Here is a 26,615-nt window from a genome sequence, read left to right as displayed (position 1 = left end):
AAAGTGCTATCTACTCATCCTTCAGCTGGCCCAAAACAATGTGGATAGAACATATACTGTCCCCCAGACCAGCATTTCCCAAACATGGCCATTTCCGGATGTAAGGATTTGCAACTCCCCAGCGAATATGGCCACTAATGAGAATGCTGAGAGTTGAAATCTATATATCTGGAAGTTGCCATGGTTGGCAAACATCGCCCTAGGCCAGGGTTAGGCAACCTCGGCTCTTTTATGACTCATGGACTTCAACTCTCAGAATTCCTGAGCCAGCTGACTCAGGAATTCTGGGAGTTGAAGTCCATGAGTCATAAAAGAGCCGAGGTTGCCTACCCCTGGCCTAGGCAATCCCTATCATTATACTGAACTTTTCTGAGTTAGTGCTGGAGGTTGTTTTGAACTATGAGCGGGCCAATTCTTACAGGCAAGATGATTATTCTTTCCGTAACTCACAAATCAGGAGGGAAAATATCCACCAATCTGCAGCAAGATTGGACAGAGTCTTGCTGGGTATCACTGAAATTCACTTCTCTGCTGTTCAGGGTAGCTTCTGGGAGAAAAGAGTCAGATTCTGCCTTGATTGTGCAACAAGCTAAATTCTGTCAAAGCAGAAAAATGAACTAGCTGGGTAAAGATGTCCCTGCCTCTGTTTGCACATGAGTAATTGAAACTGACAAATGGAGGGAACAACAAAATAAGCCCCCCCCCCCAAAAGCCCAATTTAGATTTCTTATGTTCTGGATACTGCAAGGAGAAACAGCGGAGATGCTGCTTCTGAAAGTAAAAATGCTAAAGGGGAATAATGGGGGGGGGAATCCCTTCTTCTTTCCCCAAATCAAATAGTTGTCCCTGTCCTTTACTTGTTGAAAGCCTGGAGAGGAGTTTTCAAAAATGGAGGTGGGGGTGAAAGATACGAAAGGCATTCGGAAAGCAAAAGCACCATAGGCAGAGCAAGAGCTGGGAGAGAAATAGCTGCAGTGCAGGCTGATTAGAGACCTGAGCAGATGGGCCATGCCAGCACATCCCATCACGCCCGGCTCCATGATAATTGGTAATGTTTTTATGTACCTTGAAACTGTATTTAGATATTGCTAAAGGAGGAGGCTGAAAATAGAATTTTTATACTGGTTCTGCTCACACTTGCCTTACTTATGGGCTGGCTTATCTAATGAGATAAGAATATCCTGAGGAAAAGTGGGAGATTGGTGTCATTATCTTATTGTTCAGTGCAAATGGGAAGAATAGTTTTCTTTTTAGATTCCATGAATATTTGCTAACGTTGGGCACTTAATTCTATGTTACAGGCCTTCTATCACAGTGGATGACCTGAAGAATCTTTTTGCTGGTACTGGGTGTACTGTGAAAGCCTTCAAATTCTTTCCGTAAGTTGTACATTGTGTAAAGAATGCATTCTTGCTATCCATAAGGATAGGAAAAGATCATATGATATTGAATTAATATTGGTTGATCTCAGGAAGAGAGGAAGGAACATAGTTACATAAACTTAAAAGCTTGGTTGTATCTTTGAATTTCCTTTACTGAAATTAAAAGCATAGAACTGGGAAGCTGAAAAGAGTTTGCTTTAACAGAATTAACAGTAGCATGCTTTAGCACGGGTCATCAACCTGTGGTCCGCGGCCTGTTATTGGGCCATGGGCTGTTGGCCACTGGGCCGCGTGAGTGGCTGGCCAGTGCACATGCATGTGCGCGCTTGCAGCCCCCCCCCCCACTCGCACTAGCGTTGTGGCATCGCATGGGCACTAGCAATGCCGTGAGCATCGGGTGGTTGCTAGTGTTGCCATGAGTGTACTCCCCTCATGCTAGTGTCGTGACGTCGCGCAGGCGTTAGCAATGTTGTGAGCGTCAGGCGGGTGCTAGCATCGCCACCAGCAACCCTTCTCCCACTTAAGCTAGCGACGCGGCATCACGCCGGCGCTATTGTCACTGCAAGCACAGCCTCCCTATTCGCGCTACCATCACGGCATTCATGGGCGCTAGCATTTCCCGAGCATCGCATGGGCGCTCGTGGCCCCATTCGTATTACGCACACAATCACGGCCCCATTTGTGCGTGCACGGCCTCGTTTGCACGGGTGCATGCTCGCACGCATAAAGGTGCCTCCACCCCCCCCCCCACCTACCCCCAGGCCGCCAACCCTGAAAAGTTGCTGAAATAGAAGAGGGGGGGGGAATCAGAAGTAGTCTTAACAACCAAGATTTTTAGCATTGTTTTTTCTCTTGCAATGTAAGCAGAATGAAGAACCTCTGAAGATTTTTAGAAATAAGTACTATACAGGCAGAATGGGGCATTACAAATATATGAACTTATTTGTTACCCTTTTTGTTTCCAGAAAAGACCGCAAAATGGCTCTTATCCAATTGGGCACTATGGAAGAAGCAATCCAAGCCCTCACCGAGCTTCATAATCACGATCTTGGAGAAAATCATCACCTCAGAGTTTCCTTTTCCAAATCTACAATCTGAATCTGATGCATTGAGGAGTTCAACGCGTTGCCGTTAAGTTCCAGTAAAAACTTTCAGGCAGAGACCATAATAGGCCAAACCAAGGCGGCATCCTTGAACAACGAAACTTGTGTGCGTCATGTGTAATTCTGTACATTGTAACAAATTGTGGGCTTACCTTTTGCTGTAATGGCAAATGGTCCTCCACAAAATTTTTCTGTTGATAATCTTACCTTCTTTAGCAGAACCATTTTTTGGTGTGGGGGGGTGTGATTTCAGGAACATCATCTAAGCTTTTATTCCCAGACAATATTTGTGTTCCATATCAAACAATGCGCTCGATGGAATGTTTTTAAAAATAATTTTGGCAAATTACTTTATTCATCAGTTACATCCAAAATATTTTGGTGGGAATAGGTTTTTTTTACCAATTAATGTTTTAATCGTTCTCTATTGAAAATATTGGAGGAAAGGCAGTGCCTTATTTCTCATTGGAGTAATGTTATGATATCCAATAAATTCTGTAACCCACACAGATAAATTGTCCTAAGGTGACCCTGTTGACAGTTCTAACTAGGCATTAAATCACGGTATGAGAGATAACTGTTGTTACTGTGAGATGAAGTGTAATGAGATATTGGAGAAAATGAAAGAAGAAATATGTCCTGATTTCAAAGTTTTGTACATTTCTTTCAGAAAAATAATTGTTTACACTCCTAAGGAAAAAAAAATCAGGTCTGTCATATGGTTTGACAAATTTTTAGAAAAAATATTTTTTTGGTAAGGTCTTGTTTAAACTTAGAAAATTAAGCCTCAAGGGTTTTTTTTGTACCACTATAATCTCTAATACTTAAATCAGAATTACTGTGTATTTACTTAATTTCTTATGTGCCTTATTACGTGCTTATAAATGATATAATAGTTTAGAGTTTTATCTGAAGTATCTTTAACTGTATTGTGGCTTTGTGAAATTTTCCCCCTTTGTCTTTAGTTTTTAAACATTTGGTGATTTTAAAGATGTTTTTAAATAAGTAATAGTCAAAACAGATTTTGGTGCTTTGGTATAGGGATGGGTAGGTTGGGAATGAAGATAACTCAGTGCACCTGCTTCTAGGCCTCTTCACAATATTTTAGGGGTTGCAGTTGAGTGATGCCCTTGTTGGGCTTTAGAGAATGTTCTCAGTTTCCGGTTGATATCTAAGTGTTGAGTTATTGACTCTGAGAATATTTTGTCTCAGGATTCTTTTCACCCAACAGCAATGGGCTTGTTGTGCTCAATGCAGATGGGCTTACATTCATAAATGTCAAAACTTCAGGACTGAATGTTCACTCCTTTTTGGAGAGAAAGATGCAATCTTTAACTATTTTTTTGTGAAATAATAGGTATACTCAAGTTATTTCTATGATTGTAATACAATGTTTTTAGAGGGGGTCTCAAGATGTTACGTCTACTGAAAAAAAAAGCATTGTTTTATAAAATATTCCTCTCGTCAATAAGGATGGTTAATCCTTTCCATTGATTTGAAAATGGAGACAAAGATTTTTTTTTAAAAAAAAGAAATGGAATGTGACGCTATGAAGTGTGCTCATTGTCGTTGGAAGGTTTGGTAGGTCAGATCGTTCTGTGGATACCAGCTTTTGCTTGGCAAAAAGAATTTCACAGCTTTAGACCAATTTCTAAACTCCTTTAAGCTGATAAAATTATAAGTTACTTTTGAAATGCAAGTTTCTTACTAACATTGCTGTAGCATGAAAGGATACGCAGTGAGAGACACTGGCTGCCTTAAATTTATATAGTTGTGCGTGGAAGATTGTTGATAATCACAGTTTGGACACTTGATTAGCATGTGTATGTTTTGTTTTGTCAACATGTATGTTTCTTCGTGTAAAGCTACATTAGTGTCCAGTAAGATCTGATCCCATTTTAGCTATGACTTGCAGCTATTTGAAAATAATAAGTCTATTAAAACAAGCCAACTCTAGAGCAGCAACACATTTTTCTTAGTTTAGCAAAGTGATTGAAAGGAGTGCCTGATTCTGGTATGGCACATGAGCCTTAGTATTTCCCTTCCATGCTATCAATTTTTTAATGAACCACGGCTCTAAGTATATTCAGGACGACAGCCCCCTAAGCCATTAAATAGCTTCTTGGATTAGAGAACCAGTAAATTTGCCTTGTATTGTAACTTGCTAAGTTATTTTTAGGCTTGATCACCATGTGTTTAATGCTGCTACAGAGAGGGACTTGATGAATGTAACTGAAGCAGGAAAAAATGAGAGTGAGCATTAACATGTACAATATCAAGAGTGTTTTGTGTGTGTGTGTGTGCGCGCGCGCATGTTGTATGTGAAATACCTTATGTTTTATGCTGATAAACATTGCAAGCATTTAATTTATTGATTTTACTAATCTTAAAAACAACTTTGTAGTGTTAAGGGAAATAAATGGTCAATTTAAGATTTAAAAAAAAATACCATAGTTCCTATAAAACTTCCTACTTTCAGTCTTGAGTTTTTAGACCTACAATTATAGTTACATGCTGGCAAATGTTTTGGATTTTGTTTTGGATATATTCTTTTAGTGAGGTCTCATCATAATTTTATTATATTCTGTACAAATCATGGTTGTAGTGTTTGTGTGTTTAACATTTGGAGTTTGGTTTTATGTGTCAAGCTTGTTTTTTCCATGAGTTGCAAATATAAGAAAAGGCAGTACAGACTTTGCGTTTAAAACAGGAATTCCATTTATAGCAATAGTTAGCTTAATTTTCTCCTGTGGAATGTTTTGGAAGGCAACCTCTTGAATTTGGATTAAGATAAAAACAGATACTACCATTTTCTTGTCCTTTTATTCGTTTGCTGCAGAACATTAGCAACAAATGTTATCATAGAATAGCAAGTGACTTAATTAAGGATGTGGTTATTGGGTAACATGGTGTTTGTTTTTTTTGCAGATATTGCCTTATCAAGCACCCGAGTACAGGAAATTAATTTTCCAAATTATTTGTTCATTCTCATCACTTTTTGTTTTTTTATCCTTTATTTTCTGTTAAGCTGTAAAGCTCTGTGGCCCTTACAATTCCTTTGGAAGTGCAGTTGAAGTAACAATTTTCCTTGTCAGGCATTTTTGTGACCTCTAGTATTTGGATTGAAGAAGGTAATTGGTTTTTAATCAATGTATAGAGCATATTTATACATAAGAGCAGTAGCAAAGGTGCCCTTTTAGTAAACTGATTAGCGCCTTTTATGAAGAGGGATTTGCAGTTCCATAAATCAACATTTGTGATGGAAATGCTTTCTAAATAGGGAATTGCAGCACATTCTTCATCTGATAACAATGCATCAGAGCTAAAATGCCTTCAGAAACAACCAGGTTCAAACCTCAGGGCTGTAGACGGGCTAATTTGAAACAGTATTGGCTCAAGTTTTCAATCAAGTAATTACTCACAGTCCTTAGGATTCTTATTCCTAGAGGTAAAGCCATCATAGTTTAACAATGAAATGCAAACCGGATATCTTAGACCAGAAGTCCCCAACCTTTTGGGCACCAGGGACCGGTTCCGTGGAGATAGTTTTTTTTCCACGGACCGGAAGGTGTGTGGTTTTGTATGCTGCCTGCTTGTTTGTGCGGACCGGATGCTGCCATGCCGCGGCCAGTACTGGTCCATGGATTGGGGGTTGGGGACCCCTGTCTTAGACTATAAACTAGGGGAAAAAAATAGACTATTTTTTTCTTTCAAAACTGGCTCAAGAAGGATAACTGCAGTATGCCGGCAGAGCTGCAATCTCTTACAGTGTCTTCGTACCATGCATTCTGTCTTTAGTAATAATTGATATATACGTGCCCAGGTTTTAGTATGGTTTAATTTCAGTATTGCCCTACGATTTTCTATCCAACATATTTGCAGGTTTCCGAATGTCAAAACAACATTAATTTGAAGCCTTGCCCGAAGTTGGGTTGCCTGTCTCTTTTCTCACCTTTTGTACTCTGACTGTGTTTGTAGGATACTCTGTAGGCTCAGTGTGCCTATATTTTCAAAAGTAGCCTTGAGTTGTCTGTGTCGCACCTCTTCTTCCAGACTAAAAGGCTCCACTTGCAATGGATACTAACTCTAAAGTTTAGCACGTAGGGGGCATTTTGTGAACCAATTCCATTGCTGCCTATTTAAGTATGTCCGAGTAAGACCATGGTGGTACTTCTGGGAATAGCAAATCTGAGCTGTGCCATTGCAGTCTTCATCTTGTTACAAATATATAATATTGCTATTTTCAAAGGAACAGACCTGAGTAGATAACTCTTATTAAAGCCATTTTGTTTGCCTTGACACTTTTGTGGACTGGTAATTTTAATTATATAACTGCCAGAACTGAATTATTGTGCTGAAAACTGTTGAAGTTTGCACAAATGCGTTTTTTGAAGCAAACTCCTAATTGTCTTTGCAAAAACATGTATGCAGTCTATGAAACTGTTCTTCATTTTTAAAGCAAATTGTTAACAATTAGGAATTATTTTTTAAAAAACAAAAGCTTCTTAAATCTTAATTTCAGGGTTTTACAAAGAAGAAAACAAAATGGGACCAAAGTTTATGTGCCTTCAGTAGATTCTGTATTTTTTTTTTCTTTGCTATCTCTCTCAGTCTTTAAAATCAGTACTCTTGTGTTCAAGGAAATGTGTATTTATATAGACTAAAATACCAAATGACCCATGAACATATAATGACCTTATGTGCAGTTGATTGCTTACTGTTTCAGTTTATAAACTCTTTTGCTGTCTACCATTGTAACATGAACCATGCCGCACCATATAGGAGTTCAAGACATCTGGCTTTACAGTTCTCACAGTTAAGTTTTAACCTGGAAAATAATAAATTAGCAAGGAGGATACTTCATCCTCATTTTATAAGTGAGCTCTTGCAGAAATTCCCATTCTTGGATTAATGTGCATTATTAATTAGTGAGGATAGGAGGAAAACAATCCAGTCACTTATACTTTTAATTCATCTCTTTAATTGTGTTTTCATTCTTCCCCAATTCGATCTCCAGTTTCTGGAGGAACAATCCTCCCACTTTCTCAAGATACGGTTGCTGACCAAACAAAATGTTGCATTAGAATAGATTGTCACCTCATTTGCAATGACCAAAGATTGCTTGCTCTGGTTTTACTGAAACATCTTGCCAGTTCTGTCCTTGAGGTATTTTTCTTGAAAGACTCCATGTAAAGTGGCCTTTTTATGTGATTGTGGGTGATGAACAGACGAATCAATGAAACGAGAGACAAGATTTTCTAAAAATGTGAACCAAATAAAATGATCTGAGGGAAGGGGGTATATTTAGACAAATAAAGGCACACAATTACAGGAGCCAGACATTCCCTAATTTTTCATGTGTTCACAAATCCCTTTTTAAGTTTGTAAAAATATTCATCTAACACAAGAAAATGCTGTAAATATTTGTAACAACATTTTTTTACCTGGCAAAAAAAAAGGTTTTTGGGAACAAGTATAAAATGGTTTTATATTATTAATAAAAAGAACATCAATTGTCTTGTATATTTTGATAAGCAACAGTACCAGCTTTTGTTTGTTAAGCAGCTTGTGGCATTGGAAGGGAGAAAGGATTCCGTGTTGTTGAGATGACTTGATGTTATAAATGCAAAGAAGTTGAAATATTAAAGAAACCTATTTTCTAACTGTGTAGTGCATGGTTAATTTGAATTTCTGTACACTGCCGTTTTATTCCATTTCTTTTAAGTTTTGTGTACTTGCTGATTATTACTTGAGTATCTACCTAACTCTTTTTCTAAAACTCTAGTTGTAGCATGCCTCTTAATAAATGTCATGACATCTGTACTCTCAAATTTTTCTGCGTTCTTGTCTATTACTTTAGATTTCCCTTTTTAATTGTTACGCTAATGTCTGTCTCTTTATTTGTGTTTCTTTCTTCTATTGGCCACCTATACTTGCTCTCTTTGGATTTTGTCTCAAGTCTTTGATAATCATGTTTTCACAAAACCACCTTATAAAAAGTAATATATAATATAAGACAAATAATTTACTGTTTTAATTTGTTCTGGGACAAATACTTTTAGAAAAAAATAGTTATCCAGTTTAGTTCACACGCCATCTGAGCCTACTTAACCGCTATAACAGCAGATAGGTCACCCGTTACAAGTTATCACTTGCCACCTGAAGCCAGCGAACATGAGAAACATTTTGCCTCCAGTGAAATATTCTGAACTGTTTAGTCCTTGTTCATTTCAGCAAGTCAGAATTCCATCACCAACCTCTTAACTCTAATCTGTTTCATTTGGGGCAGTGGCTGGAGGAAAATAGGGCAAATATTTTCTTTGCATTGACATTTAGCGAAGTCCCAACAGAGATTATTTTATATTCTTGTCCCTCTCTCTTTGGACACCAGATTGGCTTGCCATTCCGCTAGTCCAAAGTCATGCTATTGTATTTGCTGTAGACCGATGCTGTGTAGTTAAAGCACACAAGAATAGCTGATTAATTTATTATATGAATATTCCAAAGGTCATGAAAGCATTTGCAAAACTGTTAACAGTGACAAGCTAGCTAGGAATTTATCAAATGCCATTGCATTATCCAGCTGTGGTCACAGGAGACTGCAATGATGACATATGTGGAGTGACATCGTGCCAATGCAGCAATTACATAAATCTCTCCCATTTGTTTGTCCCCCGGCGCATCCCATTATCTCTTTTCTCAACATTTTTATGTGTCCAAGCTCTTGCACACAGACCCTAATCACCGTTTAAAAGTAGCCTTTGCTACAAACGTGTTGATGCTTATTTCTTTCCTAATTCACTAGTTGTAACTTGACCTTTGAAATTCTACCTTAACTTGAAATTACTAGGTAACCCAGTCTTCGCTCATTCTACCTAAGAGGCCGACTGAGGATGACATCGGAAAGGGCTTTTTACAGCATCCCTGTGAGGGAGATGGGCAATTCAAAAATTGTGATAAAATAATAATCCCAAGCTCTTTGGAGAAGGAGGAAAGGTGTGATATAAATATCAAGAACTGGAAGTTCAGAGTTGTGCTGAAGCATGTTCAGCATCTTGCACTCCAGATGTTAACTTTGCATTAAGAAAAGTTAGGGATGGTGGGGGGAGGGAAAGCTAAGCATGATGGGGCAATAATTACACTGCACAAGAGGTTCCTGATGAGAGCGGGCAGTGATGTAACAATTGCATCCGGCTTTCATAAGCTGCCCAGTATGTTCCAGCTCCTTTAACTTGTGGGAAAGCTGTGAAAGTTTTGCAAAGTGTAAAAGAAAAGAAAAATTGAAAAAAAGAATAAACCTCTATTTTCCTTTTGTCAACGTTCTATGACTATGGTCCCTAAATAACTTCCAATGGTCTACTGGATATTATATGAAAATGGGGACCGGGATTAAATTGCGATGTTGCATCATCCAGTTAGAATGCATCCACTATTCTTCTGCTAATTCTGAAGTAGTAATGTTAGCTTTAATGTTAGCCACCCACAGTTCACACACACCTACAAGCACCCTCCTTTCTTGGCTCCTCTGTGCTCGTGGGCCCTTCTTGCATTCGCATGCACCCTATAATCATAGTTGATAAGCTTCCCTGCACTTGCATGTACATCCACCAGCACCTTCCTTTCTAGGCCTTTCTGCACTCCCATCCATCCATCCTGTGCTTTCTTTCCCCAGTCCCCTTGCGCTCTCACACGTGCACAGATCCACCAGCAATCCTTCTTGCTGCCCTTCCTGTGCTCACGAGCACCATGGACCTTCCTTCCCAGCGTGCACCACAGCACCCCCTCCACCAATTTGAGCATTGCCTCCCTCCATTCTCCCCCAGAGCAGAGCTATCTGCACACCATACCAAGCCCAATTCAAGGGCAGAAGACAGATCTGATTTAAAACAAAGCGGGTGTGTGCCAGAGAGGAAGGGGTTTATGCCACTTAAGGGCATATATTACATATTTATAATGATTAGAAAATAAGTAAATCCATTTTTTTTCTGTTTAGGTAAAGAAATATCTCTGAAATGATGACCCAATAGGTCACAGGTTGTTTAGTAGTCAATTGGAGATTTCAGGTGCATCGGGGGGGGGGGGTGTTTCTAGATACTGGGGCCTTTTTCTGAGTGACCTTGGCTGAGGTGGTAGAAAATAAGAAGAGACAACTGGACACTTCTGCAATACAGCCCTTGTTCCGACAATAGCTGAATTGATGGACACCATTTTTTGAGAAGAGGACAACACCATGGTTTCTCCTTTTAGTTCAGTTGTTCTAGCCTTCATAAATTATTATACAAGTTTTGGCACTTTCAGTACATCTACAAGTCGAATATCGGAAGGTAAAACTGATGAATTATCCTGTTTTTGCACACGTGCTTTTTGACCCAACATCACTTTGAATAACCTCCGGAGAGACAAGGGATTCTCTGTGAGAAAGTCGAATAAGGGATATTTCTGTATTTAGCATGATTGATTGCCTCTGTTGATAGCTAGTTTGGTCTAGTGCAGGGCTAGGCAACCTCGGCTCTTTTATGACTCGTGGACTTCAACTCCCAGAATTCCTGAGCCAGCCATGCTGAGGGGAAAGGGAGAGGTTTCCAAGCTGAGCCATACTGGCTCAGGAATTCTGGGAGTTGAAGTCCACAAGTCATAAAAGAGCCAAGGTTGCCTACCCCTGGGCTAGTGCTTAAGGCACCAGGCTAGAAAGTGGGAGGCCATGAGTTGGGCCAGTCATTCTCAGCCCAACCCACCTCACAGGGTTGTTGTGGGGAAAACGAGGAGGAAGGTGCACCAGATATGTTTGCTGCCGTGGAACTATTTGCAGGATTCAAATAAATAAGTAAATGGAAGCCATTTCCCAACTTGGTCTGTAAGAAAAAGAAGCCTCTTTTACTAAAGCCAAGTGGTTACAGAGTAGCAAAGCAGGATCTGAGGTTTTGCACCCAAAGCATCTAGTTAACTTTTCATTTCTCCCCACCTTTCCCTTGGTTATCTCAAAGTATCCAACTACATTCAGACAAATTGTTTTGGTAACAGATCCTGGGCTTGGAGGGCTGGATGGTGGCACATTCCATTCCATGACCTTGGAACAGCCGCTGGCTCTCACAGGATGGAAGAGCTGTAGTTTTGATTCCCCTTATTCCAACTCCCCTTCACCTCTCCGCAACTCCCTCCCCCTATTATTTATGGAAGACTGGCCTCTGGCGAAGCGTGACTGATGTGGCAGGATGACAGCCCTGACACCATGTGTCCTATTCCCCATGCTTTTGATCAACACCTGCTTACCTGCTGCCTTGAATGAATGAATGAACCTTTATTGTCAAAGTACAACCATGTATACATTGAGATTGGCTGAGCCTTCCTTCGTGCCCTCCCCCACAACTCACAGTGACAACAAACCCACCATCTTGTTACACCGTGTGAGCTAATTGCCTTCAGTTTCACCAAACACAAAAGATCAATATTGGTGTTGTCTTCAGAGACTGAGAGATAAAGACATCCTAGTGAACATATACAAGAGTGGCATTCTGCCCCACTACAAAATAGGTCATCCAAAGAACATTGAGTCAAATATAGTTCTGTATTATTTTTTTAAGGTGAAAACATACTATGCCTCTGCTGCAGATTTGAATCAAAGGCCACTCGTTTAATCAGTTCAATGAACAGCCTCTGAACCAATTGGTTGCAGTAGATGTACGTGCTTTTTACCTGTACGTAAAAAAAGGAAAGGAATGCCCTCTAAAGAAGGTGCTGCAAAGCTACTTCCTTGTGTCTTTTCAAATTCTATTTTTCCATTACTTTTTTCCTTTCTTGAAATTTTTACCTTTATAAGAATAATAATAATAAAGTTGGAAGGGACCTTGGAGGTCATCTAGTCCAACCCCCTGCTCAGGCAGGAAACCCTATACCATTTCAGACAAATGGCTGTCCAGTCTCTTCTTAAAAACTTCCAGAGTTGGAGCATTCACCGCTTCTGGAGGCAGGTTGTTCCACGGGTTAATTGTTCTGTCAGGAAGTTTCTTTGATTTCTTTCTTTTTTTGTTTCTTACTTCATTTTAGTTTCTCTTAGTTTTTATCTTTTAAAAAAAAAAACACCTTTGATGAAATTATATATAAAAACAATGATTAATTGAGGAAATGGGTAAAAAAAATATCTAGTGAACCTAACTGAAAGACAGATGCATTAAAACTATGCAAGAGTACCTTTCCTATTTTCTCCCCTATATTCATGTGTAACCAGTGGTGGGATTCAAACATGGGAACAACCGGTTCTCTGCGTGGGATGCCGCTTCCGGAAGTCCACTCTGGGCCTGGGCATCAAAATATTAGCTAGCGGTTCTGCCGAACTGGTGCGAACCGGCTGAATCCCACCACTGTGTGTAATTGTTCTGGAGGGCATCATTTTCTAGACTGGCTAAATTTCAACTCGCAGAATTTTCCATCTGTTTGAAAGGATTCCAGAGCAGCTTACGATGTAACAAACAGCCAGCAATTTCTGCTATTGGGCTTCTAAACTTAAAAAAAAAAATCACACAAGAGGAATGAAGACGAAGAGGGAAAAGGAAAACGCAAGGGTCAATGGTTAGTGTTTCATACAAGCAATCCCCGATGTATGGCCATCGTTGGGACCAGAATTTCCCCTGCTAAGTGAGTTGTCCCCAATTTTATGAACTTCTTTTTTTTTTTGCCGTGGCCGTTAAGGGAATCATTGCAGTTGTTAAGCAAATCCAGCTTCCTCTTTGCTTGTTGGAAGTCAGCCGGAAGCGCGAAGACCAGTTTTAAGTCACTTTTTTGGGGGGGGGGTGCCATTGTAACTTTGGTTACTAAACAAATAGCTGTCGGTGGAGGACTAGCTGTGCAGGTGCGTATTGCTGTATTGAAATGTAATATTCCTTTAAAAAATAACGACAGTAAAAAAGGAGAGTAACTCTCTGAGGCTTAGGTAACTGAAGTATATCTTCAGAACAGACACTGGGGTCCCACAGATAGCAGGTATAACAAGGGAAAGGACCGTTTCTTGCTTTTAATTCTAAAGGCTGAAACAATAAGTGTTAAGGGAGCCTATTAGAAGTCTCTATAGTTACAGTTCCTGCATCAGCATCATTAAAAAAAAAAACCCAACTCTCCAGGCTCTGGGAGAAAGAGAGGAAGACCTCTGGTGTAAACAGAGAGGAGGAAATTTGAAATGCGCTTACAGAATTCTGTCCCAGGTTTTTTATTTGGACACAGTGTGTTTAGATGCTAACTTTAGCCACGTATCCTTGTCTTAGCTTTGCTGTTTGTGTATGGCTTTGCTTAATATTCCTATGTACTGTAGCATCGCTCGCCTCCTTTCTCCTGTAGTGTGCTGGTTTCACTTGACGGCTATTTCTACAGTTTAAGTTAAATCTTAGCACAACAGCTGCATCATAACGGGTGCCGTATTCCCTTTGCAGTCAATGTTATTACAGGAAAAATGCTCAAGCATCACAATAACCACTGAAGCATTCGGATGGGAACCGAGACTCCAGCCGGTTCCCTTCCCCCCCCCCCACTCTTTCTTCTCTCTCTCTCACACACACACACACTTTTTCATTTCTATCTGCTCCAGCACACTTTATTGCTTATGCTTGCCTGTTTGTCTAATCAGCAAACCAGGAGGCGATTGTTAATTAATCTGATTACAACCAAGCCAGAAGGACAGTATTTGCTCTTTATTTCATGTGCACAATGGCAGTCCTCTCTCATCAGGCTCCACCGTTCTCATCTCAGCCCTTCAGCAGGAAGCAAGCGACAGCAAAGCGTATAAAAATGAATGTTAAGTTCCATTGTGAATGGGTAATCTGTATTCACTGGGGCTCTGGGCTCACTTCCATTTATCTGAGTTAGAGAAGAATAATTTTTATTGCATTATTATTATTATTATTATTATTGTTGTTGTTGTTGTTGTTGTTATTATTATTATTATTATTATTATTATTATTATTATTATTAATTATTATTATTTTAAGAAAAGGCAACTGCTGCCCAAACCATCCGTGTCTTTCGTATTTATTTGGTAACTTGCAGTGTAGACACTTATGCCTTTTTTTGTTTGTTTGTTAGTTTGTTTTTGCTTGGAAGAATGTAAAATATTGTATTATCCTTTTAAAGACAAGACTGTAATGTTTGAACAAAAGGTTTTCTGCAGATTTCAGTGCTGAAGCTCTCCTAAGACTGATCTCAGAATGACCAGTGTTTATCGGTGGGGACATCATAGGGTCATTTCAGCAAACTGAGAGTAAACCGCACTCCTTAGTAGCACTGATGACGTTACCTAGCTTGGATCTACAGCTACACGAAAACAACCAAGTTCAGAGAGCACCAAGGGATCTTTCTACCCGCGTCTCAGATGGAAGATTACCAGACGTTTGTGTTAATAGAGGGAGTGGCATATACAGGTACCCCCAAATTAGCGTTAGCAAAGTCAAATAATTCTGCTCCAGTGCAATATGTCACGAGTCACGACACAAGAGGGTTGTGTTTCATTTCTAACAGTATTGATGAAGGATAGGAAGGCTTTATGGAATGTTCTACTGAAACTGGGGAGTTTAGCTGGTAGAAAAATAAAAGTTCTCTCAAACTTCTTTAAAAAACAAACAAACACACCCCCAAGCAAAATATTGCCACCCACGCCCTGCCAGTGACACCATATCACTACTTTGCCACCTACATCCCCTTGTTTTTGGCTTGTAAAAAGGAGCCCATTCAGGAACTTCTCGCCAGAATGGGGCTGCAAAAGCCGTTAGCTAGTTTTCGGCCTGTGGAATTTATAATTCTTTACAAGGTGAAACAAAAAACCTCGAGGGGATAATGTCAGATTCATAACAACCGATTTTGACCACCAAGGCCAGTTGTATGGCCATTTCCTGTCATTACATGTACCTCCTAATATTCATAAATTGCCACACTCGGCATCTCTTAAGGGTAACTAGGTTGGCTGAGGCTGCTGTGAACTGTAGGTGAGTAAGATAGCAGAAGCTCTGTTCTGATACAAACCATAGACCGTTTGTCCATGTGAATAAAAGTGCAGGGATCTTCTCCTGCTTGGACATTGCCTTATTCCCCCCTCCCCGCTGAACTAGTTCTTCTCCCAATACGGAAATCAATCCTTCCATTTAGAATTTTAGACCTTGGAACTAGCGGTTTTGTAAGAGCTTCTTCAGAAGCATTATTTTATTGCTTTTATTTTTAAGCACACTTCTCACGTCTTTCTTCTCTTTCTCCCCTTCCTCCATCCTAAATGTCACAGCCACTTCTGTACTCGTGATGTAGATCGAACAAATCAAAAGCAACCATCAGAACTACAGGAGTAAAAGGCAGTCTGGTTATGCTCTCCAATGCTCGCAGCGGAATAGCACTTGGGTTTTAGAAAAAACATAACTCAAAGCGAAATGAGAATCTGAAATCCATAATTTTTTTCCCCCGGCGCTAGTCTGTGAGAGCAAAAGTTGGGCATTTGAAGAAGCAGAATAGAGTGTGCTGGTGATTTTGGACTTTGGTGCTGGGGAACACTGCTGAGAATACCACGGATAGTTAAGAAAACAAACACATCATTGAACAAATCACTCCACAGCTATCATACTTCAGAGGCCTCGTATATCAGACACACTTTAAAAAGACCTACCTCTCTGGAAGAATCTATTATGCTGGCTATCTTGAAAGAAAAGAAAAGAGAGCAACCAAAAGCAAAATGTATGGACTCAACTACAGTGGGGATAAGATAGGTCAGGGCGTTTCAACTTTTTCACCCATTGTACCACTTTTAGGATATGGCCACATCCGAATACCACCAGTCGCCTAGCAAGGCGTCAAAAACTTGATGACCAAAAAAAAGAAAAGAAAAAAGTGATGAAGTATAGGTAGTCCTTGACTTACAACAGTTTGCTTAGTGACTGTTCGAAGTTACAAAGGCACTGAAAAAAATGCCCCCCCCAAGCCACAGCCGAGCAAGACACCTGCCTGCCCGCCCAGCGGCGCTCTTCCTCCTGTCCGAGGTTTTCATTGTTGTGAGCATTTCTGTTGAGGATTGGCAGCAGGGGGGGGGGGCTGGGGATGTGTGTTTGGTTTTTATTACCCCTGTCTGCTGGGTGGTTGCAGCAGGTTTTGGTCACTTCACATGACCCTGGGACACTGTGACCGTCATAAATATGCTGCAACATTCCAGCTGATCAGCGCTTCTTCTGGGCTCAGCAGAAGAGCCAGGAGCAGCGCCGACTCCAGTTGGAGCCTGGCGCTGATCCTGGCGCTTCCACTGAGCCCTGACAGCCTCAAAGAAGTGCTGATCCTGGCGCTTCCGCTGAGCCCTGACAGCCCTGCAGCTCCAGCCATCTCTTGCTCAGGCTTGTGCAGTGCTGCCACGGGTTCAGCTCATTCCCCTCCCCCGCTACCACTTTTCTAGGATGGTCACGTACCACCTGCTAGGTGCCAATGTACCACAGGTGGTACCCGTACCACTGGTTGAAAAGCCCTGGGATAGGTGCACCATTCAAACCCCTGAAGGATAAGTTGGGGACGGATCCTCCTGGAGAGAAAAAAATCTATCCATGTGCTAAGAATTAGCACTGACTTGATGGTACCTAAGCAAGAAAGCAAGCTGTAATTTGTAGATTTATCTGGAATGCTGTTCCAGATGACCACCTGACTAAAACTAAAACATATTAATAATAGGCAAGGCCAGATTGGGGAGGCCATTTGTAACTCCCTTGTCTCACACTTTGTTGAACTACGTGGGGAATTCTTGGGTTTTGATACTCAGCAAAATCCTCGCTGGACTATTCAGGAAATGACAGCATGCCTCTACAAACATTGATTGTAGGCAGATCCTTCTTGGACAGCTACTCCTCAGATACCTACCTACCTGTAGAGAATAAGGGAGGTAACCCTGACAGAAGTATGTAGGAACTGTTACTTAGTCAAGGCGGCTGGAGCATTTTTTAAAACCTGGGAAACAAAATAATATTCAGAAGCGGTTTAGGCAAATGCCTCTCTGACTTCCTTCCCTCCAGGATTCCTGGAGGCAGACTTGAAAATTCTGTCATCAAAGCCTACCTCCATAAAGTGTAATTCTACTCTAACTGTGGAGTTGATTTTCCGCTCTCGTCTATTGAGTGTAGTTAATGTCGCCTCTATCTTTACAGGTAAGATTGTCAACATAAGCTATATTTAGGTACTGACTGTAAAAATTAAATGCAAAAGCTGTTTCCACACTTGTAAACGGAAAGGAGGTTGCCAAAGGCAACACAAGAGATCCATGAGCAAATTACATTAGAAGTCTCCAAGTTGTTTGTGTTACATCAGAATCCCCCCCCCCCGCTTCCTTTCATTGGATTAGAACTGCACTATTGAAGGTGGGGTTTTTTTTAACATACAAGGCAGTGCGTGCTGCTTTCTTGCTCAGTTTGAAAACTCTGTTCTAAATCATACTATTATCAGTTGCACCTTCTGGAGAAAAGGTTAAAGAGGCTAGAAATACTCCCCAAGCCTTTAAAAAGTCCCTGACCGTATTAACATATTTTTTTTTGAAATATCTATCTGAAAAAGGGATTACAGTACCCGCTAAAAGAAAAATCATACAGCAATGAAATGTATGAAATCATATAAGAAACCCCTGCGCTATCTTCTTTCTGGCTGCTAGCTGAAAGTAACTACTCCCTTGTAAAGTCAACTGATACTCTTATCAGTACAGCCACTTGGATAGAATGACCCTATCGAAAAAATAGTTCAGAACTGAAAGATCAAGATACGGTATTTTGTGGTTTAAACCCTTAGCTGGTATCTGTGGGAGAGTTTACATAATGACTTATATCATATTTGCAACTGCCTTTTGGGGAGCTTCGTCCTTATTTTTTTCCAGCTGCTTAATTCTGCTGAAAGGTGAGAATTTCCAATAGTCTCCGCTCCAACACTCTCAACTTTAGAAACGGTATCATTGATGGCCTCCTCAAAGGACTTTGCATCTCCAATCGATCCTATATACTGTATATATAGGACAAAGCTCCCCAAAAGGCAGTTGCAAATGTGATATATAGGATAAAAAGTGAAAACAGTTGCAGCCAGTTCCCAGCCTACTAATTTCAGTTTCCCACTCCAGCCGTGGGCAAAGTGGGGAATGGGTGTGTGTGTGTGTGTGTGGGACCTTCCCAGAGCTTCAATTCTGCAAACTATAAAAGGCTTTTTTTGGGGGGGCTGCAGACCCACGGGCAGCAGTTAAGCTGGTTGGGGGCTCACAGAAAGAGAAGCCACAAAAGGGAGGCGGGAGAGTGGCCCGGAGTGTGTGTCTGTGTGTGTGTGTGTGTGTGTGTGTGTGTGTGTGTGTGTGTGTGTGTGTGTACTTGAGTGGCGATGGGGAGCAATTCGGATGCCAGGAAGGCTCGGGGATGGGGTGGGGGGGTCTTAAGGAGAGCACCCAAATGGAAGGGGCAGGAAAGGTCGAGCCAAACAACTCCCCACGCTCGGCGGGCCTGGGCGCTTCCTCCCTGCAACCCACAAAGGGTGACAAGCAAAGGGAGGAAGGGGGCGAAGGCAGATTGGAGCCGAGGGAGGAGGAAGTAGGTGGTGACCGCGCCTAGGCCGGGCTTCTCTCCTGCGCCAGGGCCTCCCGGAGCCGAAGCGAATCGAGGCGGGAGCCGGCGGCTGCAGGAGGCGACATGAACTCGGGGCCTGTCGGGGCGAGGCAGGGCCGTCCGCTTCCCGGCTCCCTGCTGCTGGTCTTGTGGGCGCTGCTGCTGCTGCTGCTGCTTCTGACCCGCTCTTCGGCGGAAGAGAAGAAACGGGGTAAGCCTTCGCTTTGAATCCAACGCTTCGGCTCAGGTTAGCGTTTAATTCGGAGCAGCGCTCCGGCTCCCCCAGATTATCTTGGCTTTCGTAGCAGCCGAGGCCGGCTTCGGCGTAAGGTTGGGTAAATTACAGACGGAGCCAGCGGGTGAATTTTGACGAAACGTTTGCAGCTTCTCTCTCCTCCCTCCTTCCTAATTCATAGAAATATTCCTCGTTACGGTTACGGCTTTTTTTCCACTTGCTGTAAAAAGGCTGAGGCAAGTTATCCCAAGGTGGCAAAATAATTTCCCCCCCCCCCGACAAGTTAGAACAACTCGTCAGTGGAACGCCTTGCCTTCAGACGTTGTGGATGCTCCCAACACTGGAGGTTTTTAAGAAGAGATCGGACAAGCGTTTGTCTGAAGTGGTATAGGGTTTCCTGCCTGAGCAGGGGGTTGGACTAGAAGACCTCTAAGGTCCCTTCCAACTCTGTTATTCTGTTACTAAGCAGGGCTGCATCAAGTCCCTGGAACAAGATGATAAAGCAACCCAGATGTTGACTTCCAGATGTGAAATCAAGGCCAGTCATCTGCTTACTCTTCTGCTGTCTGACTGAATAGTGCTGAGAGAGTATCTCTGGTCATGTGTAGAATGCACATGGATAAATGGCTCAAGAATGCATCAGGTGTCTGTGGTTTTGGAGGGAAAGCCCATCTGAGTAGTATATAACAATGATTTCTACTTTTTCATTACATTTCCCCACCACACACACACACACACATTCTATTTTCCCCCTAACTTTCAAGCATCCTTCTGTTCAGTGAGTAAAAGTACTCTTAAAGAACACAACAGTGTCTCCCTTTTCACGAGAAGGGCCCTAATCTCGATAGAAAGAAACCCCAAATATAGCAATGGCAAACTATGTGGAGAGAGAGGTGTTTGTGAACCATTGAGCTTGCCCAACATCTCCAAAATGAGGATGTTGCCTTGCATGTGTTGAAGTTATTTTCTGCATGCTAAAAAGTGGGTGGAAGCCACCTAGTACTTCATGCCCAGTTGCAAAATTTTCTTCTAGATATGTTATGCAAAACTTCCCCAGTCTGCAAAGATTTATATGGGGAGCTTCCAGCAGACCCAGCTAGATCATCTAGTGGTGAAGGATGCTGGGAGTTGCAGTTCACTAACAGAGGATGCCAAAATTCCCTCCTTCCCTTGTTTCTTCAGGTGATTCTAATGATTCCTAGTGTGCACACCTTTTAAGTTGATACTATTTCCCAATCTTGGTGATTTCTGGATGTGTAAACTTCAAGTCCCAGAATTCTCAGCAACAAATATGCTGGTTGGGGAATTCTGGGAGTTGGTCCACATATCTGGAAGTAACCCAGTCTGGGAAACACTGGTGTAGGTCATCTTTCTTCCAAATGTGTTTCACTACAATTTAGCATGTATAGCCTTTTGGCATGCTGATTGCTGATTTTAGATTGAAGGATCATAATCCGTGCATTGTATTGTTATTAACTGTCACTAACATGATATGATTTATTCTCACAGCAGCCTTATGAAATAACTTAGACTGCGATAAAGCAACCGGCCCATGAGGGATTGACAGTCCTAATCTGAGAATCCCTTGTGTGTCAGTATCCCCTGCTAATTACAGATTGGGTGCATTTCTCTTAACTGCTTTATGAAATTAAATCCTGCATTTCATTGAGCCCAAATCAATGTACAGAACACTAAAAATTCTAACAATTGAAAGCATTTTATTCTAATGCGTTTTAAAATAAATGCCTGCTTTTTCTCTTCTTTGCTACTCTTTCCATGTTCACCCTGTTTTTTTAGGTTTTCAGGTTTAGCCTATTCTTAGGGTACAGTCGGTTAATTACTGCGCCTAGAAGTCCCTCATCAGAAGTCTCTTTTTTGGGATCCTAAGGTTCTGTGGAAAAGTTTGAAAAATGTGGTCTAGGTTACTAAACAGATTATCTTCCCATCTTAATTTACCCCCTCCCCCTTTTTTTCCTTTTTGCAGAGAACACCAGAGATGTAATTTTTGATGTTTGTGCTACTTGCCATCCAAATGCCACATGTGTACAAAAAGATGGCAAAGATATCTGTGAATGCAACTATGGATTTATTGGAAATGGGAGAACAATCTGTCATGGTAGGTGAATATTTGCAAACTGCATCCAACTTAGAGAGTTCTACTGCAATATGCTTTTAAATACATTAAAAATGAAAGTCAGCTCATGGAAGCACAGACCACTGCCTTGCAACTAGGGACCACAATAACAGCAATTTTGGCTTCCCAGGGATGGCCCTAGTTTTAGCCAGCATAATCATGGAGTGTATGGATCAAAAGTATACTCTAAACCAGATATGTCAAACTCGTGACGTCACGTGACATCGCGAGACGTATTGGGACTATTTTGCCATTGCTGGCAATGGGGTGGGCATGGCTTCCGTATGATGTGTCCGGATGAGCCATGCTGGCTCAGGAATTCTGGGAGTTGAAGTCCATGAGTCATAAAAGAGCCAAGGTTGCCTACCCCTGCTCTAAACCTTGAGCTAAATGTACAAGTATTCCTCAACTTGCATATACATAGAATGAAGTATTCCTCAACAGGCATATACATAGAATGAAGGCTACTGCTAAGCTTGTAAGCCGCCCTGAGTCTTCGGAGAAGGGCGGGATATAAATGGAATTAAAATAAATAAAAACTTATAATCATTAATTTAGGGATCATTCAAAGTTAGAACGGCACTGAAAAACTGACTTACGATCACACAACCATCACAGCATTCCCATGACCGTGTGACCAGAATTTAGGTGCTTGGCACCTGGCATGTATTCATGACAGTTGCGCTGTCCTGGCTCATGTGATCACCATTTGTGATCGTCCCAGCTGGCTTCCAACCATGAAAGTCAGTGGAGGAAGCCTGCTTTGCTTAATGTCCATGTGATCCACTTAACAACTGCAGTGATTTGCTAAATACAACAGTATTTGCAAACAGTGCCTTGAAATGAGGCACAACTCAATAACTGCCTTGCTTAGCAATGGAAATTTGGGCTCAGTTGTGGTCATAAGCCAAGGACTACCTGTGCCCATTTTGTTATGTAGATTCCCAGCAAATAGTAAGAATGAGATCAACCTGATCCATTGTTGTTTAAACATTGGAATTGATCCTTTAAGACCCATTTCCCCTTAACTCCCTCTCCCATATGTTCCTAAGGCAAAAACAAGGGCTGTTTTTTTTTCTTTTCCAGGCACTGGGGATTGTGAGAGTAATTTGTTTTCCATCTTTGATCTAAAAAGTTTTTCTAGCCTGGGCTATTATATTGGAGGAAATGGGTCCTTTTTCAGAGCATCTGCTCTACACTCAACTGTAGGTAGTCCTCGACTTACAACAGTTCATTTAGTGACCTTCAAAGTTACCAAAGCAGTGAAAAACATTACTTACAACCCTTGCAGCAGCAACCTTTCCCCCCCCCCCCATGGTCACATGTTCAAAATTCAAATGTTTGGCTACTGGTTCATATTTATGACAGTTGCAGGGATCATGTGATCAGCTTTTGAGACCTTCTGACAAGCAAAGTCAACGTGGAAGCCAGATTCACTTAACAAACGTGTTACTAACTTAACAGTTGCAACGGTTCACTTAACAACAGGGGCAAGGAAAGTCATAAAATGGGGCAAAACTCACTTAACAAATGTCTCACTTAACAACGGAAATTTTGGGCTCAATTGTGGCCGTAAGTCGAGGACTACCCGTATAGATCTTCGGCAGCCTCCATTCCCTGGGGAGGCTAGGAGGTAATGATGTGATTAGAGGGCTGATTATATATCTGGCAAGTTTAACGTCTGCCTGCCTCCTAAGACGGCTTTGCAAATCCTTCCGACGAAGCCTCTCTCAATATGCAGGAGTCCTAATAAAACTCCTCTCTTTCATTCATCAAAGCAGGCACATTTATAGGTTTGCATTTCTGCTTCGGGAGCTGCTCCCACGGATCTCTGCACTGCCTATCCATGCACATTTTTGGATTTCCTTTCCTCCCCTCCCCCCCCCCCCCCCCCGTAGATCAGAGGCTATGCGTGGCTGCACAAGCAAAGACAGCTAGGAACAGCTTCTCAAGCTGCCATGGTGAACTTGGGAAGAAAGTGGCTACTTTCACCATTTGAAGAGAGGTGCTTTGTACTTCCTCGTGTCATGTCGTGAAGCCCTTTTGAAGATTTCTAAAATAATAATAATTTAATAGGGGTCTGTGCTCCCAATTTTAATTGGGTGGTTCACAGCAGTAAAAAAAAATTACATTAAAATCAGTAAAAGGTAAAAGGTAAAGATAGAAGACAAACAATGCCAAGTGAAACAGATGGATGGAACGAAGGGAAGAGTCTCAGTCACCCTAGCTTGATATATGTATATGTGACATATGTATATCTGGCCTTTGTGTCTTTATCAGTGCATACTTGAGGACCTCATGGCAGCGCGACACCACGCCATTAATGTTGTTAGTTTCTGGGCAAGATCTGTTTAACTTGTACATATTTTAATTTTGTATTTCATATTTTAAATTTTATGTTGTATAGTAAGCCTTATTTTAATTGTCATGCTTCTGACATGAATATAGGTAGTCCTTGACTTACAGCCACAACAACTGAGCCCAAATATTTCTGTTGTTAAGTGAGAAATTTGTTAGGTGAGTTTTTCCCTATTTTTCTTGCCACCGTTGTTAAGTGAGTCGCTGTGGTTGATAAGTTAGTAATCCGGTTGTTAAGTGAATCTGGCTTCCCCATTGACTTTGCTTGTCAGAAGGTCGCAAAAGGAGATCACATGACCTTGGGACACAGCAACGGTCATAAGTATGAACCAGTTGCCAAGCATCTGAATTTTGATCACGTCACCATGGGGATGCTGCCAAGGTCGTACGTGCGAAAAACGATCATAAGTCACATTTTTAGTGCCGTAACTTTGAATAATCATTAAATGAACTCTTGTAAGTCGAGGACCACCTGCAAATGGACAAGCAAATTCAAGATTGGAACTTTGGTAGGGCTTTGGTGATGGTGGCGGACATTTCTTCTTTTATTTACCGGCCTTGCCGAGGGCCACATTGCTGGTGTTTTCTCAGTGTCCAACATTAAAATGTTTTTTGCTGAACAAATTGCATGGTAATCATTTCTGGCATGCAGTTTTCAGCTATTTATTTCACTATGTCATCACTTCCTAAAATTGCCGCTTCTTCTTAGAAAGATAGGCAAGTTAATACAATATGGATCTAAAAATAGGGTGTAAGTCAGACTTTTGATGGGACAAAATTTCTGAACCATTTTTTCATGCATTGTGGTCAGGATTTTAACGAGCCTCAAAGAGTCTCTCTAAGTTCAGTGAATGGAGGTTATTGCTAGTGCTGATGCTATCCTCATACACACACAGAAACATTTATTCTCGCCAGTCTGAGACATCAGTTAGATTGAGAGGTGATGAGTTGTCTCGTACGGGGCTTTTCAACCTTTTCACCCATTGTACCACTTTTAGGATATGGCAGCATCCGAGTACCACCAGTTTGCTTTTTATTCCCCTGGTCTGCTGGGTGGTTGCAGCAGGTTTTGGTCACTTCACATGACCCTGGGATACTCTGACCATCATAAATATGAATCCGTTGCCAAGCATCTGAATGTAAATCACAAGACCCTGGAGATGCTGCAACATTCCAGCTGATCAGCGCTTCTTCTGGGCTCAGTAGAAGCACCAGGATCAGCACCGAGCTCCAGCTGGAGCTTGGTGTTGATCCTGGCACTTCCACTGAGCCCTGACAGCCCCGAAGAAGTGCCGATCAACTAGAAAGCGGCACTGATCCTGGCACTTCCGCTGAGCCCTGACAGCCCTGCAGCTCCAGCCGTCTCTCGCTCAGGCTTGTGTGGTGCTGCCACTGGTTCAGCTCATTCCCCTCCCCTGCTACCACTTTTCTAGGATGGTCGCGTACCACCTGCCAGGTGCCAATGTACCACAGGTGGTACCCGTACTACTGGTTGAAAAGCCCTGGTCTAGTATCATTTAGCTTATTAATCAAGAAGGGATTAAAATAGATGCCTCTTATCTGAACTGCAAGAGCCCAATCACCACTAGATGGCAGAAAAGAGATGGAGAAAACTTTTATCTCCTTGCTGCCATTTATGGCCAGCAAGATCTTTGTAACCAAGTTATGATATTCTTCCTGTCAAGCACAACCGCCTTGTGCTTTGATGTATTTATTTTACTTGTATCATGCGAGCAATCTAATATTCAAGGGACCAATGTCCAAGGAGGAGAAGATCCCTGCAATTTTATTCACATGGACAAACAGTCTGTGGTTTGTATCAGAACATATCTTTTGCTATCTTATCTTTTTTGAAGCTTCCCCTGTACCTGTGCTTGAAACAAACAGATTTTTTTTAAAGATGCTCCCCAGTCACCTATCTTACCCTTGGGTCTTCAAACGTTTCCATACGTTTGCCTCACCTAACAATTTTTCTCTGGATCATATTTGTTAAGCATCTTGCACAATTTCCCCCCAAACTCATATCCGGTTCTTCCATTATCAACATTCACCAATCTGTAGATACTTCCCTACGACAGCTCAGGTGATGCTAGTTTATAATTTCTAACATCCGTATTAGCCCTTTCATTCATAATTAAGCCTAAACGTTCACTTCCCTGAACGTGTTTATCAATTCCACTTCCAAAAATCAGACTCTTTATTCAGATCTGTTGTATCCTCTCCTTTTCAGTTAGTTTTGCAGTCTCAGAATTTGCATAGTTTCATTTCACTTGTTAATTCATGTTAATTGTAACAAAATAATATTGCCTAGTTGCTCCAGATTACATGTATATATATTATACTGACACACATACACGGGATATTTTCATCCATTATTAGAGTGGTAGAACAATATTATTGGTCTTATTATATAATACTAGTTGTACTCTTTATTAATTTGATTAATCTCTGTTATATATTTTAAATATGTTGTCAGATAAAAATGAATGCCTTTCTGGCATTTGTGGAGAGCATGCTGTATGTCATAATACACACGGAAGCTATTACTGTGTTTGCCATGTAGGCTTTCAGGCCTCCAATAAACATGGAACATTTATTCCTAATGATGGCACAACATGTATAGGTAAGTACCGCAATGATAAATCATACTACTTCTGTTTTTTTTTAATTTAAAGAGCACTTGGTACAATTAGTTTTGGTTTTCAGCTATGGATTGTTTTCACTGTGTATATTTTAAACTGTGAGCGAAACACATTTGTGTCTGATTCTCTTAAAGTCTCATATAATTAATAGATTAAACTGAATGTAGGGCAAGTTAAATTTACATCTGCAATA

General features: G+C 41.3%; 2 protein-coding genes across 6 annotated transcripts in view; both read left to right on the top strand.

Moving 5' to 3' along the window:
• Positions 1-8,148, top strand: part of PTBP3 (polypyrimidine tract binding protein 3) — a 63,598-nt gene extending 55,450 nt beyond the window's left edge. For all 3 annotated transcript variants that reach the window (XM_081317865.1, XM_081317863.1, XM_081317864.1), the window contains 2 exons: positions 1,302-1,379; positions 2,348-8,148. In XM_081317865.1, the coding sequence (XP_081173991.1) occupies positions 1,302-1,379; positions 2,348-2,480 (211 nt within the window). In that variant the 3' untranslated portion in view covers positions 2,481-8,148. The remainder of the gene's footprint in view (positions 1-1,301; positions 1,380-2,347) is intronic.
• A 10,826-nt stretch (positions 8,149-18,974) lies between these two features.
• SUSD1 (sushi domain containing 1) overlaps positions 18,975-26,615 on the top strand; it is a 53,645-nt gene continuing 46,004 nt past the window's right edge. For all 3 annotated transcript variants that reach the window (XM_081317873.1, XM_081317874.1, XM_081317875.1), the window contains exons 1-3: positions 18,975-19,264; positions 21,273-21,404; positions 26,257-26,403. In XM_081317873.1, the coding sequence (XP_081173999.1) occupies positions 19,138-19,264; positions 21,273-21,404; positions 26,257-26,403 (406 nt within the window). In that variant the 5' untranslated portion in view covers positions 18,975-19,137. The remainder of the gene's footprint in view (positions 19,265-21,272; positions 21,405-26,256; positions 26,404-26,615) is intronic.

Source organism: Vipera berus (assembly GCF_964194415.1).
Source record: "Vipera berus genome assembly, chromosome: 2".
Lineage (NCBI taxonomy): Eukaryota > Metazoa > Chordata > Lepidosauria > Squamata > Viperidae > Vipera > Vipera berus.
This window is presented reverse-complemented; position numbering and strand designations above follow the sequence as displayed.